This window comes from Toxotes jaculatrix, chromosome 13 (genome assembly GCF_017976425.1).
Source record: "Toxotes jaculatrix isolate fToxJac2 chromosome 13, fToxJac2.pri, whole genome shotgun sequence".
NCBI lineage: Eukaryota > Metazoa > Chordata > Actinopteri > Toxotidae > Toxotes > Toxotes jaculatrix.
The window spans coordinates 18,522,472-18,536,171 of record NC_054406.1 but is presented as its reverse complement, the minus strand read 5'-3'; the positions used below and the strand labels follow the sequence as shown (position 1 = coordinate 18,536,171).

Sequence of the window (13,700 nt, the reverse complement as noted above, 5' to 3'; positions counted from 1 at the left end):
TACAAGCTTAAAAGAAAGACAGTGCACGTGTTTAAGACCAATGCAATATTGTGAAAAAGGCTACCTCAGTGCATAAATCACTGGTTCAGTTACAACATGCATAGTCTGGTGCTTTCTGTGTTTTTAACAAGCCAGATCATGAGTAGGTGGTACATTCATAGATGGGTGCTGCAGCTGGACTTTTACCATCTTGTAAACGATCAAGGTGAGGCAGTAAAAAAAGAGTTTCCTGTAACCCAGTAAAACAAATGAAGCCCACTCTCTAGCTTTGCCTGAGGTGAGAAAGTTTAAAGTATGTGCTGCGTTTGCCCTGCAGAAGAGAAGAGAGGGAGTGCAGCTTAAGCAAAGACGGACTTCAAAGCACAGTCTGTGCCCCTGGACTTGTAGGGAAAATAAACATGTATTTACATTCAGTGTGACAGGCCCAAGTGGTGTAGATGCGGGGTGCCAACGAGTTACATAACAGCTTCTAAGGGAAGCTGGCCTGCAGGAAAAGATTAGCCGAAACAGACTGGAGCAAGCACACTGGGAAACACCAGAGACGTCTTTGGTTATGTAAAGTGGTAAAGCCATTAACCTGCACACTCTGTCCTGAAACCAGGATTTTGCAATAATGCCTTAAACAGCATTTCTTTCACTTGTATTAAGTAAAGTGCAAAACACTAAAACCAAAAGTTCTCTATTTTGCTGCTACTTAGAGCAGAATATTCAACTGGGCAAAGGATTATTGTTTCAAAAACATCTCTTTTTTCACAGAGGATGGGGTTTCCCATTAGGGATCCGTGTCTTATTTTTGCCCCAGGGCTCCCAAGCGGGTCAGTCTGTCCACATTTCTACACCTAACCTTTAATTACAAACTGGGGAAAATCTTCACAGGAAGCATCTGTTTTTTAAATTCTTAACCTTTTAAGGCCCATACAACTGAAGATAAATGGTTACCAAAAAGGCATGGTAAAATATGTCTCCTCATATTTCCTGGGGCCTAAAATGTGCTTTCCAATCTCAAATTCCCCATTCACAAACAAAAATACCTCTACTCTGGTCTTGTGTCTTAGAGATGCCAAATAGGTTCAGACATGTCTCTCTCAACCAATTATATGCTGCTCACCATGCAGTAACATCTGTGCCAGACCTGTAATAATGCAACACCTGTATCAGGAGACCAGAGCTGCTCTCCAGCATTTGTGTGTGTGTTTTTATCTGGTTTCTTTTAAACCCTCTTTACTGTACTTACATGGTTGGAATTTGGAAGTTGGCCTCCCTGTCGAGGCGGTAGGCCACCTGGAGGGGAGTGGAGCCGTCCACCTTCCTCACACCTTTCAGGGGGATCACATCCAACTGGAACTGGGTGATCAGATCAAAACCTACAAGCGACACATACAGTCACTGATAATGGTACGAATGATAAAGCATACTTTACTAATAAAGTATAAGTCTGATTAAATGTAATATAGTAATAATTAGTGCTGTTCTTAATATGGCAATAGCAGAAGTCATACTAACAGCAGAGGTAGGAGTAATATTCTTAGCATTAGGATTAAAACTGTACACATTAGCACTGATAAAAGCTGTGAATGAGTGGTACTGCTGGCATGACTATGTAGTAATGACCATTTCAGTGTTGATGGATAATACTGGATGGAAAAAATTGTGTTTTCTGGTTAAAAAAAGGAAAAGAAAAGAAAAGAAAAGAAAAAAGTGATCATTATATCTTATTTAATTAATTTGATAACTTAGCATAGTGTTAGAACATCTTGACTTTCATGAAACGTCCTTAAACTACAGAGCAGAATGTGCACATGTGCTGCAGGAGTGAACTGTTTGAAACAGGGCAGTGGTGCGCAATTACAATCTTGCTGAGTTTGACTTGTTCCAAGTAAAATTCTGTAAAGCTCAAGTGGAACATTTTATTTGCCTCACTGAAATCTAAAGGTGTCTTGAGGCATTAGGCAGCCCACCATGTTCACCTAATTAAACTCACCACCTTAATTCAGATAGTCTATCTTCTCTTTTAGGAATTTTCAAGGCTCAGGCTTGTGGTTTTCCAACTGTTGCTTGTACTTCTGTTTGAGTAAAGCCCGGCTATAAGTTATCAGTCCAAAGCGCCCCAGTTTCTCCTAAAAGTCTTATACCTGGAAGGTCGTCTTGTCCGCTTCTCATTGGTGGGCAGACGGTATCACCATCCAGTCGGTTGAGATCTAGTTCTAATAGGACAAAAAATAATAATAATAATAATCTTGTTAGGCTTGTTCTTTGCTGAATTTGACAAATGCAATACATTACAGGTCAGTTTAATTCAGTTGCCGTTTAACAGGAGACAGATACAAGGGAAAAACAAGGTCTTTAACGTCAGAGTGGATTAACATCACAATGCACTGTGGTGCATTTTTAATGTGAGTTTTTCTTACAATGACACTTACAGTGTTTCGCATATTCACACTTTCCAAAGCATGAACACAGATTAGTTAACACAGTCTCTGGGATTTATAATGCAGAGCCAGTGTTGCATGACTGTGGTCACAGTCATGCAACACTTTTAAAGTGGCATTTCAGTTTGATTCCTGCTGTCATCATTAATATTTCTCAGTTAATTGATTTTTTTTTTTGGGGGGGGGGGGGGGGGGCAGATTTACTGGTTCCAAGACAGTAAAAATTTCACTGTGAATGGGATTTTTCATGCAGTGGAAAATCAATTTCTGGGATGTGTCAGGGGAGGGCGCTATCATTGAGTCCCAACACTACAGCAGTGAAGGGGAAAAGCCTCTCTCTCTTTCTCTCTCTCTCTCTCTCTCTCTCTCTCTCTCTCTCTCTCTCTCTCTCTCTCTCAAAAAAAATAAAGACTTCATGAAACGAGCAGGGTGACAGCCGGAGGGGCTCCCCAGTCAATAACCTGAGTCAGCTCATTTACAGTGAGCAGGGTGAACACAACACATCTGGAAGCTGTTCCCACTTCCCACATAACTGCTGAGAAATGAGATAAAGTGGTGAGACGGTATTTATAATCCCATATTTACTACCACTAAAGAGTTATCTGACTGTGCATGTGGGCCTCAAGTTGTTAAAGTTACTGCCTGCCGCGGCATTACGCTCAGAAAGCCAGTCATTAGTGCAATGAGCGGGAGATGAACCACAATTAAGATGTCACATGTGGTTTCATGTGTGTGCTCTGACAATGAGGGGCCTTTCACAAAGTAGCACACCTACTGTATCTGGAACTCACTGAGCATTCGTGCTAGATTTATTGTGTCCCCAAGCAACAGCAGAGAAAGGGCTTGTTGTGATTATCAGAGGAGACATTTAATCTGATTTAATCCCACGACACAGACCAGTACACTGTGTCTGCTATTTCTGGCCTTTGCTGTGTGAGTTCTGATAAAAGAGTATGACCTAGCAACAGTCAACACGCAAGTGTTAACATTAACCAGGGTCCTATTTGACTGTGTTTACAAGACAAACAGCTTCACAGTTGTGGTGGATTTCATGCAGTCTACGGTACACTTGATTTTGAAATGTGTCAGCGGTTGTGTATTACACTGTAGGTGACTTACGTCCAAGTGCTGGAGCGAGAAGGAGGGACAGCAGAGCCACGCAGACAGGGGAGTATGCCGACATCGATAGGTGCCGTGGTTGCTTTCTGTTCAGGAATGATGGAAAAAATCAGTATTCAGTCATGCATCTAATTCTCTTTGACAGTTTCTTGTGTGACTGAATCAATAAAACACCACAGGGAAGACATGAAGTACTTTTCCGGTGACCTCTGTGCTCATCCAGAGCACATGAAGAGACAGAAAAAGGTTACACTGTTCCCTTCAAAATGTGCTTGCTTTGCTTTCCAGCACAGATGAAAAAGATTACTGTAAATAGGATATGATATTGGTAAATGCCAAGTGGAGGTGGAACAATAGTTTGACATAAATTTGTAGAAATGAAATGGTACAGACACAAATCACCCAACTGTTTCCACCCTGTCTCTGTTTCTGTGTGTCAGTGTACAAGATTATATTGAGCTCCAATTAATTTTGGAGAAAACTGAGCCATGGAACGAGTGCTAGATAGCTAATGTGGTTACCTCATACGGTTTACAATAAACTATGGTTAAAATATTGTGCTGTCCACTTAGCTTTGCATACCATACCATATACTCTTGTACAGATTTGTCATATCTTTTAAATACCGGACAAGGTGGATGAGAAGTGACAGTGATATCATGCAGCTTTTACACGACCGTACATGTGTCTAAGCAGCAGTAAATTGTATCCACACTTTCACTCTCCCTTTTTTGCTTCCTTTATGTGTCCTGAGCAGTAACAGATCTGCACAGCAATCCCAGAGCCACCATCAATATGACTGATAGCGGTAGTGAGGATGTTTTTCCAAAGGCAAAGGTTGTAGCTCGTCAATCTGGGAAATAAATAAGGCAGGGGTGGTGTCGCTGAGGACGTAGCCCATCTACAGTGTGTGAACTCTCTTGCAAATGTGTATGTGTGCTTGAGGAGCATGTGCATGTGTGTGCGAGTGTACTGTCAGAGATATGAATGATGGCTAAGTCAGCAAGGTCTCTTCAGAGGAGGTGCTGGGCTCTAACATTATGCCCTTCACTTGAAGGAGCATCTTCAGAGCCTCAGGGGGACATGCCAGTCCATCTATGGTCTGGACTGATGCAACCACATGTCACTGATGAGATGTGACATGAGGGAAGTCTTCATGGTTTAACCCTTCAGACTTACAAGCCCATAGAGTAATTTGATATTTTGAGAAATGCACTTATTTGTCAGTTAAATCAGTTAAATACAAAGCTGCAGCCAGGAGACCCTTAGTTTAGAGGAAAATTATGTTTTTTTCACATCAGCTTTTGTATTGATTAAACAAGATTGAATAATAATGAGTGGCTTTTAGAAGTGCGGGCAGGCAGATTTCTTTTTTCACCTTTGGGCAGAGCCAGGTTATTAGTTATTTTAGACTGCTCTGTAGTGTTTGCCCAGTCTTGATTTTGCTCTTAGATTAGTATAATGCAAGTTAGACAGCCTTAAAAAAAAAAAGACTTATTCACGCAGGGCTGGCAGAATGGGAAGAACAGAAAAAAGACCTCTTACTCCAACTCATGCATTATTCTATCCACTTGGCCTGCAGTGTTTTTTAGTTTGCAGTCTTAATTTACCCAGTCTTCATGACAAATCATAAAATGGTCAAGAACCACACAGCTTTGTATAATGGATGAGTTTAGACATCTATCTGAAGTCTGACTAATATGATTTGATCTAAGCCTCAGTAAGAGTCTATCTTTGTGAAAGAATTCCTTTAAGACGGTTAACTACAACCATATAGTAAATGAAATTGATTTTTAAATTTGTTTTCCTTAAAGGATTTCCTCACGTAATTGTAGAGTTTCTCAAGTGTCACAATGTTTTTGCAGCTCCTTTATTTCTGTTCACAACAACTGTGAAGCAAAGAGCAGAAAGAGACAGAGGAACTGAAAATCAGCTCAGGTGCTGCTTGTTCATTTGGCACAAATTTAGCTTTTAAGGTGGCATTTGTCCTCACACTTATGCTGAAGTAGGAACTAATTTTCAAAGATAATTGCTGCTTCAAGTCCTTTGTATATTAACAGGAATAAATCCACAGGTGTAAGTTGTAACTGTAAGTAATGGCATGAAAGCCATCTGCAGGATTTGGAAAGTACATATCTGTCTTAGCATATACTTTTGAGCAGCAGGCAGGGCTTCATAAATGTTTATTGGCCCCTACACTGACATGAAATGTCATCAAACGTGCTCAATATTACATTTACTGTAAATATAATTGTGTGTAATGTGCATCCTCCAAGATTAAAGGGTTTTTAGAGCTGTGGTTACAGACACACACACATAGATACTGCACTGTAGTTAGCGCTGTGCAACATCACAGGACAAAAAAAATCCCTGTATATTCCAGTAAATATGCTGTCACGTAATCAATCAGTCAAGTCAATTAGGTAATGACATGTCATCCACTTTAATTCCTGACATTCATCAACATTAGGTGGGACTTTCCCTTTGCTGCCACCCATGTTGTGATGTTCCTAAGGTGCTCCCAGAATCCTGAGAGCGAGCCAACACTGCTGGCTTCATTTCTCTCTCATTTGTCTTAATTACCCCAGAATGGATCACTGTTGAGCATAAAGCAAGCAGCCGTACAGTGCAGTCACAGTAAAACTGACTGTTTCAAAAAATGTGCAGACGAAGGTTTTCAGCAATAGATGTGTGAACAGGTCTTTAGAGATGATGATGCTGTGATCAAATGTGAATTCATTCATTCAGGCATTTTCCTGACAAACTGAATGGAAACACAGAAGGACAAAAGACCGGAAGCTTAATGTTTATCACTTAAGAGGTTTGTTTTTTTTTTGTTTTTTTTTTCCCTTTTACTTTGTTAAAATGTCATGCTGTGGAGGTTGTAGGCTGCATGTGTGTGTGTGGGCCAGATTAAAAGGCAAATGGGCAGCTTCTTTAATCCACGCTAAGCTAAAGATCTTATTGCATCCATAAAGTCAGTTATCAATTATCAGGTAGAGGAAAATGTAGATGTTCTTCCCGAATGAGGACTAGTAATAGACTATTCATGAACACACAGTCTGAAATGAGTCTTCGTTGTTATGGAAATTGCAGAAAAAGGAGACAAAGGTTGCAGATGAAGAGCCCTGACAGAGATATTTACCTCGTCAGAGCAGAGCTGTGGAAGGCCATGTTTCACTCCCCTCCTTGTCAGGACACAGACGGGCTCAGCGACGAGGCACAGCGGTGAGATGCAGGAGCAGAAGGAGCCACAGATGTAAAATTCCCTCCTTGAAGTCAGTCCTACCTGCGCATGTTGAGGACTGACAGAGGGAAGCAGCGCAGGGGATGCTCAAGCATTTTCTGAGGACACATAAAAGTTAGTTCCATGAGTTCCCATTGGCCAGGAGTTCTTCAGGAGGTGGTGACTGCTTTTTATTACCAACACTTAAAAAGATGCAGAAGCCCACGGGCCTCTACGTCTAACTTTTTTTTTTAACAGCGCCTCCTAATGACATGTGCTGCCTGTGTGTAACTCTCTTAATAATTATCGTCAGGATAGGGCAGCAGCCAGTGAGTGATGAAATGTGGATTTCATAATCACGCGTAGTCATCAGTGTAGCTGAAGAATGCATGTTAGCCTTTGGTGTTGACATGAATTTAGCCTTGTTATTACCTGAAGGGCCTCAGGCTGACATGCTGTTTATGCATCCTGCCTGTTATGTAATTGACTTCTTGGTGTTTGATCTGTGATTTTTGCTGCACTTTTGAAGCTCTGAGTATTACATTAACCTCAAATCAGAAAATACTCACTGACATCCCTCATTACTCTGACTTTATTTAGCCGGGACAGACATTTTGACATTTCCTACATGTACAACTTCTTTAAAAAAGACCCTCAAAAAAAAAAAAAAAAAAAAAAAAAATAGACAACTCCTATATTTTACAACCATACTAGAATGACAGGTACAGATCTCTCTGAAGAAAGTGTCATTTGTGTCATTTGAAATTCATGAATCTGCTGCAAAGGTTTGCAATCTAACCTGCTTTAAAGGAAAGGCAACTTTAATGTGAAACAGTGCTAACCACTGCTGTCCTGTAGAACAGGGGTGGGCAAACTGTTCCACAAAGGGCTGGTGTGGCTGCAGGTTTTTGTTCCAACCAAGCAGCAGCACACCAGACTTGACTCATTTAATCAACTGATCTCAGTCTTCAGACAGTTGATTGGTCAAACTGTGTGCTCTTCATTGGTTGGAACAAAAACCTGCAGCCACACCGGCCCTTTGTGGAACAGTTTGCCCACCCCTGCTGTAGAATCATGAAAGTTTTTACCTGGACATGTTTTTACAAGGGTATTTTTAAATATTTTTATTTAAGGCTTTTTCTGTGTATAAATCTTGGATTTGTCACGACTTGAGCAAGTACTTGGACCCAAATGCACAACCCCACAGACAAATTCAAAAACAATAGTGTTTATTCTAACAAAGTAGTAAAATAAGGATCACCCATAAAGGGGAAAAAGTCACAAAAACAAAAATACAAACCCCACAAGGAGCTAAAACCTAACAAGAAACAAAGTAGCAAATAAATACACACCCTGACTGGGGATACGACGACGAGAGGCAAGATGGGAAACGAGACAAGGCAAAAGACATGAGACAAAGGCATGAGACAAAAACGAACTAACAAGAACACAGGCAAACGATGAGACTTAAATACACAAGGCAATGGGCAACAGGTGAAACCAATTAGGGCGGGGCAAACAATCACAAAGGCGGGAAACAAGACAAAGACAGGAAGTAGAACAAGACAAGATACACAAGGACCATGATTTCAAATTAAAACAGGAACTATGAACAAAACGTAACAAACAAGAGTCCGAAAGTCCACAAAAGAGAGTTCAAAACATAACAAAAGGGTTCCGAAAACAGCCCCCTTAGGGGCTAGTTATGACAGGATTACTGGTTTATTGATCCTGGCAGTTGCTGTACCTGCTGTATGATATATTAAGGATCAACAACCTCACAGTCAGCTGATACTCTGCAATTTACTATAACCAATAATATAAAGGTCAGGGATAAAGCATTTGTTTCTGGATCATATTACATGCCTTGTTTTTGTAGTTGCACCACAATCCTTTTCTGAGGGAGTTATAAGGGAAACATGATACAGTGACTGGGCCTCCTCTGAGATCCCGCAGAGTGATCATGTGTCTATCCTTGATAATTGAGAGCTTTTGCTCTCAACAAGAGAGCAGACACAAACAGTGAAGGCAGATGCACAGAGAAAACAGTTTGTGATTATTCGTCCATGCGGCACACCTCATGACTAGCACACTGCTGACCTGGAGTCACATACGCCAAGGCCCTCAGACTGTTAGAGAACAGTTTTACACTGTTGTGGAAAAGTAAAAACAGGACTCTTACGGTCACAAAGCTACAATAACAAACTGTGGTCCACCAAAATATTGGCTGTGTGGAAGTTGCCTTAAAGGTCTTTGCAGTGTATTTTATGAGACATTCATTCATAAATAAATGTTTGTGGTTCAGTGCAAACTTGTTGCTTAATTGAGGTTGATGTGACATAAAGAGTCATAAAGAGTCAGCTCAATTAACCTGAGCAAACAGACAACAGTGCTGTTGACTAACCAGCAAAACAGTGAGTTAATAGAGGAAATCATGCAACCAATATATTAACTAACTACTAACCACAGATTGGGTGCAGTGCATATGTTTTAAAGCTTGGATCTGGGTTTATTGCTCACTGTAGTCTTAGTAATTTGAATGGAATATAAAAACAGGTGGACTGAACTGGGCTCATAAATTTTCCAGATGAGTTGAACTCTTCCGCAGTGATGAACAGCGTTCTTTCAAAATATATTCCCTGATTAGATTTTCTCATTACAGTAGTAGAGAGCGCTGTCCCATAGTTATTGATTCACATCATTTTCATACCCATCAAACCATTCACTGACCTTTGTTCTGTATGAAAGCTCTAGCATTCAGGTTTTTCTTTTATTTTTGGTCTGTCTATTTATGAAGGGAAAAGTTTGTGGCACATTTACACACTTAGTCCAGAGGTTGTGGATCATATGGATCCCTTCTTCGTAGAACTTGGGGTCTTGTCCCTCCAGAATGTGGTCCACAGCAGCAATGACGTTATCATCACTGTCAAAATGGCGATCACTGAGTCTTCATCTCAGTGAAGAGGTAGCAGTCTGAGGGACCAAATCAGGTCAAACTGGGTGATAAGGCCTTGAGACTGAGGTAGAGGTGCATGACTGCATGAGGGTCTCTGTCGTCCATTTTCTCAGACAGTGCTGACCTGTCAATTTCAATTACCTGAAACAGAAATATCACAAAAGTTATTAAGTTCAAACTTTCTGCATAATCACTCAAAAAAGTTGAACGGTATGTCCGTATAAACAAAGCTGTACAACTCATCAATCACCCCTCGTACTATGTTAGCTCATTCTGTGATCATTCCCTGTGTACATTACATTAGCAGGTGTGCCAATTCTAATTAAAAGCAAAATACAGTTAACAGGACGTAGCCACAGCAATCACTGTTATGTCTGCTTTCACAGACTAAAAAATCATTTAATAAGTTTGATACTGAACTGTGTGAAAATTGGTGTCCTTGCTGTGTAACCTCTGTGAAGTTTCTGCCAGTTTTTTTTTTTTCCTTTTTTCAGACTATATAGACACCTGGGCTCTGGCAAACATCTGAAAAAGAAAAAAATCAATAGCGCTCCTCTCTTAATCAAGAGTGCTCGGAGCTTATGGCAGAATGCCATGAAAGAAAGCAGCAATTGACTTTGGGTTTTTTAAGCGGAAGGTGAAGCTGGGAACAGACGAGGAAAACAGTCAGCCTGGGCTCACTCAATCAGAGCCACGAAAGAGCCAACCAACCTGATGGAAGGAGCTAATTTCCCACTGCTAATAAGTGTTAAACACACAGTTACCATAGACAACAGCTTACAGGTCACGGACGTTTTTATTAATTTGTTACATAATCCTCCTCTCTCCCTTATCTGAAAAGTGATTAGTCTGTGAAGAGTTGCTTAACCAGGACAATGACATTTTAATTGCAGTACCTGACTGCCAGGAAGAAGGGAGACCGTGCTGGTTAGAGGTTGTCTCACAGTTGTTATTTTGCTGGTTTATTGTTTCTTGCATAATAAAGATTTAAAGATACATATGAGCAATTTTTCTTCTATAAATTTTTAAAAATGGTGCAACAAAAGCAGATGTATTGTTAAGAATTGTCTCCACTGGGGTCCACATACTTTAGCATTGTAACATCTACCAGCTCATTGTTTTGGTTTTGTGTCCTGCAGCTGAACAGTTTTTGTTAAATCTCACTGCTCTTACTAACCTTATTTCCAGCAGCTCTGTTCGAGGAAAAAACATCAGATACACCCTCCTTACAATGCCTGCCTGCCTGGCACCAGAAGACAGACAAAACTAGCAACTAGCTCTGCTAAACAGCCAAATATTTCAGAGCTAAAATGCGAGTGAATGTTGAATCATTAGGTGTCCCAAAACCTGACTGTAAATAAATGCTAACTGGAGTCTGTTGGATGTCTAAATATCAGTTTTATTAGGTAATAACATGGTGTTCATAGCCGCCACCCATTGGCCAAAAAAGTCTATTAATGCAGGTTTAAGATCCTTATCATGTCAGCTGATGTTGTACTTGAGTGATGCATATTCCCACATAAATTAGCACAGTGGCACACAGTGAGTCTGGAGCTTTCAGGGCTCCTGGGGGTTTTGGGCACAAGGGCAGTGCCTGCTTTGTAATGGCTGTAGTCCAGCCTTGACCTTGTATCGTGTGATATGAAGCCATTTTGGTTTTGAAGTTTATAGACATTGATTCTGATTACTTTGGGAGTTAAGAGTTATAGTTACAGTAGCATTTTATGACCCTGTAGTAAATTAGAACTTAACCTACAGCATAAATCTTTTCAGACAGAGGTTTCAAGGACAGAAATCTCATTTTTCTATTGATTACAGTTGCAGTTTTAAGTGATTCACTGAACAATGGACAAGAAACTTCTCATTTGTCAAACAGAGATAATACGACTGCACATACATTTAAAAAAAAAAAAAATGCCGGTTTTTATGTGGCTCATCACAAATTGTGTTGCTCCCTGTGTTTTTCTGGTGACTACATGATGATGCCATACTTTTGGAATATTTTTGCCACTTCAGCTGCCAAGTCACGTGGCGCCCGCGTGTTTATTATTGCATCAATGTTTTGTTTGCATAACATCCATCCTTTGTTTCTTTGCATGGTGATTTCCGACTGCACGGTTCACTTCAGCTTTTAGGGGGCAGGCTCTGACGTCAGCTCGCCCGCCGGACGCACACACTATAGTGCAGCAGCAAGACACACACACACACACACACACACACACACTGACTGGGTGCTGACTATTAATATTCCCCTTAACTATCCACTGTCTATATGTATTGTGTGGTTAAAACGCGGGGCGGACACGGAGGATAAACACACAGCCAGATCCCGCGACAGACGCTGCTGCACTTTCCCAAATTGAAATCCCCGTCAGGAGAGAGAGACATTGAGGGAGAACAGAGAGAGAGAGAGAGAGAGAGAGAGAGAGAGAGAGAGAGAGAGAGAGAAAAGGAGAGAGAGGGGGAGAGGGGACTGCAGAACATACAGGGTCTGGATGAATAACCATGGCAACAGCAGCAGCAGCAGGAGAAGCAGTGATATAAACATTGCAAGCCGCGCATCCATCCGCAAACGGCGATTTACTCAGTGAAGGCTGGACCCGAACCCTCTGTGGATATTAGACTTCATCACTGCTAAGGTGAGGCTGCTTTATTCTGCATGTGACACCCTCCGCCTGCTTTACTGGGATGGTTGTTGTCTGCATGTGTGGGGAACATGAGAGGATTCATGAGAGGACAGGGATGCTCGTTGATGTACATTATAGCAGAGGGAGCTGCTACAGTAGACTGCTGGGTTAGCTGTCAGGCTGAATGAGGATGGATTTGATAGGAAACCCATGACCTATTGTATGTATGGTCAACAATAGGCATTTGTCCTTTGGACACAGACTTAAGGACACTCCACTCAGATAAGTTAACAAAAGGGACCATTTACATTGAATTTGCCCTTCAAAATAAAGGTATTGTTCAAATGAATTCAAGCACTCTCAGGCTCAGAATGACCTAAATGAAATACAGTATAATTCAATTAAGCTGAGGATGTTTGTCAAAGCTGGTTTACAGTACAGTGTGTGCTGTTTTATTATCAGTTTTGCACAGATGCTGGAGTCTGAAACAGTCCTACACAGTGTCTAAAATGAACAAAGCAAAGCTCCCACTCCACAATGAAACAATGCAGAATTGTTGTCTTTGCCATAGCAGGCTGCAAAAAGATGAAAATAGGAGTAAATGATGATTCAAGGTTAAATAGATTACAGCTAATAGGACGGTTCAGGCACTCGTGACTGATGTGAACATTTCATTAGAAGAGAAAACCACAAGACCATGTTAGAGTTCAAGACTGTGTCATTTAAACAGTTAACTGAATGAAAGTAATTCAATCTAATGCCCAGCTTCAGAGTTTTTGACCAGTTCTTGCAAGAAGGCATGCACGCATGCACACAGACACACAACCTGCACTTGGTTTTCATAAAAAACAAGTTAATAGTGTCTCTGGATTGAGAATATAAATACAAATAAATAAATACTGGGTCTCTTTATGATCTTGACTGCAGATTGCATGCTACTTTGGCAGCTCTCCAAACACCAGAAAAGACTTTTGAGATAGTGAAAGTTGAATTTTCCAGCTGGTTATGGCTACATTATTAGCAGAAAAGCCCTTTGATCTTTAGAGAATCTCATTTGGAGATAGCAAGGATGCCAGTCACATCCTCTCAAAGTCGTATTCTGACTCATTTAACTCGAAAACTCACAGCACTCAGACTCCTTTTTTTTTGCCTTTGTAGGGATTTTGCATTGTAATTCTAACAACAAAGAGCCTAATACAGCATCATGAAGGGTTTTAGCAAATGTTAGATTAGATGCCATCACATGATTGCTGGGCTGGCTCAGTGGATTCCTGCTAAAGGCACTCTGTCTCCACATATCCAGTTCTTTCTCCCTGAAATAGTCAAGGAGAAATATGTTTATA

The 13,700-nt window shown here is 40.8% G+C and overlaps 1 protein-coding gene across 1 annotated transcript in view; it reads right to left on the bottom strand.

The window, feature by feature from the left end:
• Nucleotides 1–6,722, bottom strand: part of LOC121192113 (collagen alpha-1(IX) chain-like) — an 86,072-nt gene extending 79,350 nt beyond the window's left edge. Inside the window, exons 1-4 of the mRNA XM_041053676.1 lie at nt 6,694–6,722; nt 3,549–3,634; nt 2,133–2,204; nt 1,235–1,364 (exon numbers count right to left, since the gene is read on the bottom strand). Of these exons, the coding sequence (XP_040909610.1) occupies nt 1,235–1,364; nt 2,133–2,204; nt 3,549–3,634; nt 6,694–6,722 (317 nt within the window). The remainder of the gene's footprint in view (nt 1–1,234; nt 1,365–2,132; nt 2,205–3,548; nt 3,635–6,693) is intronic.
• Between the last annotated feature and the right edge of the window lie 6,978 nt (nt 6,723–13,700).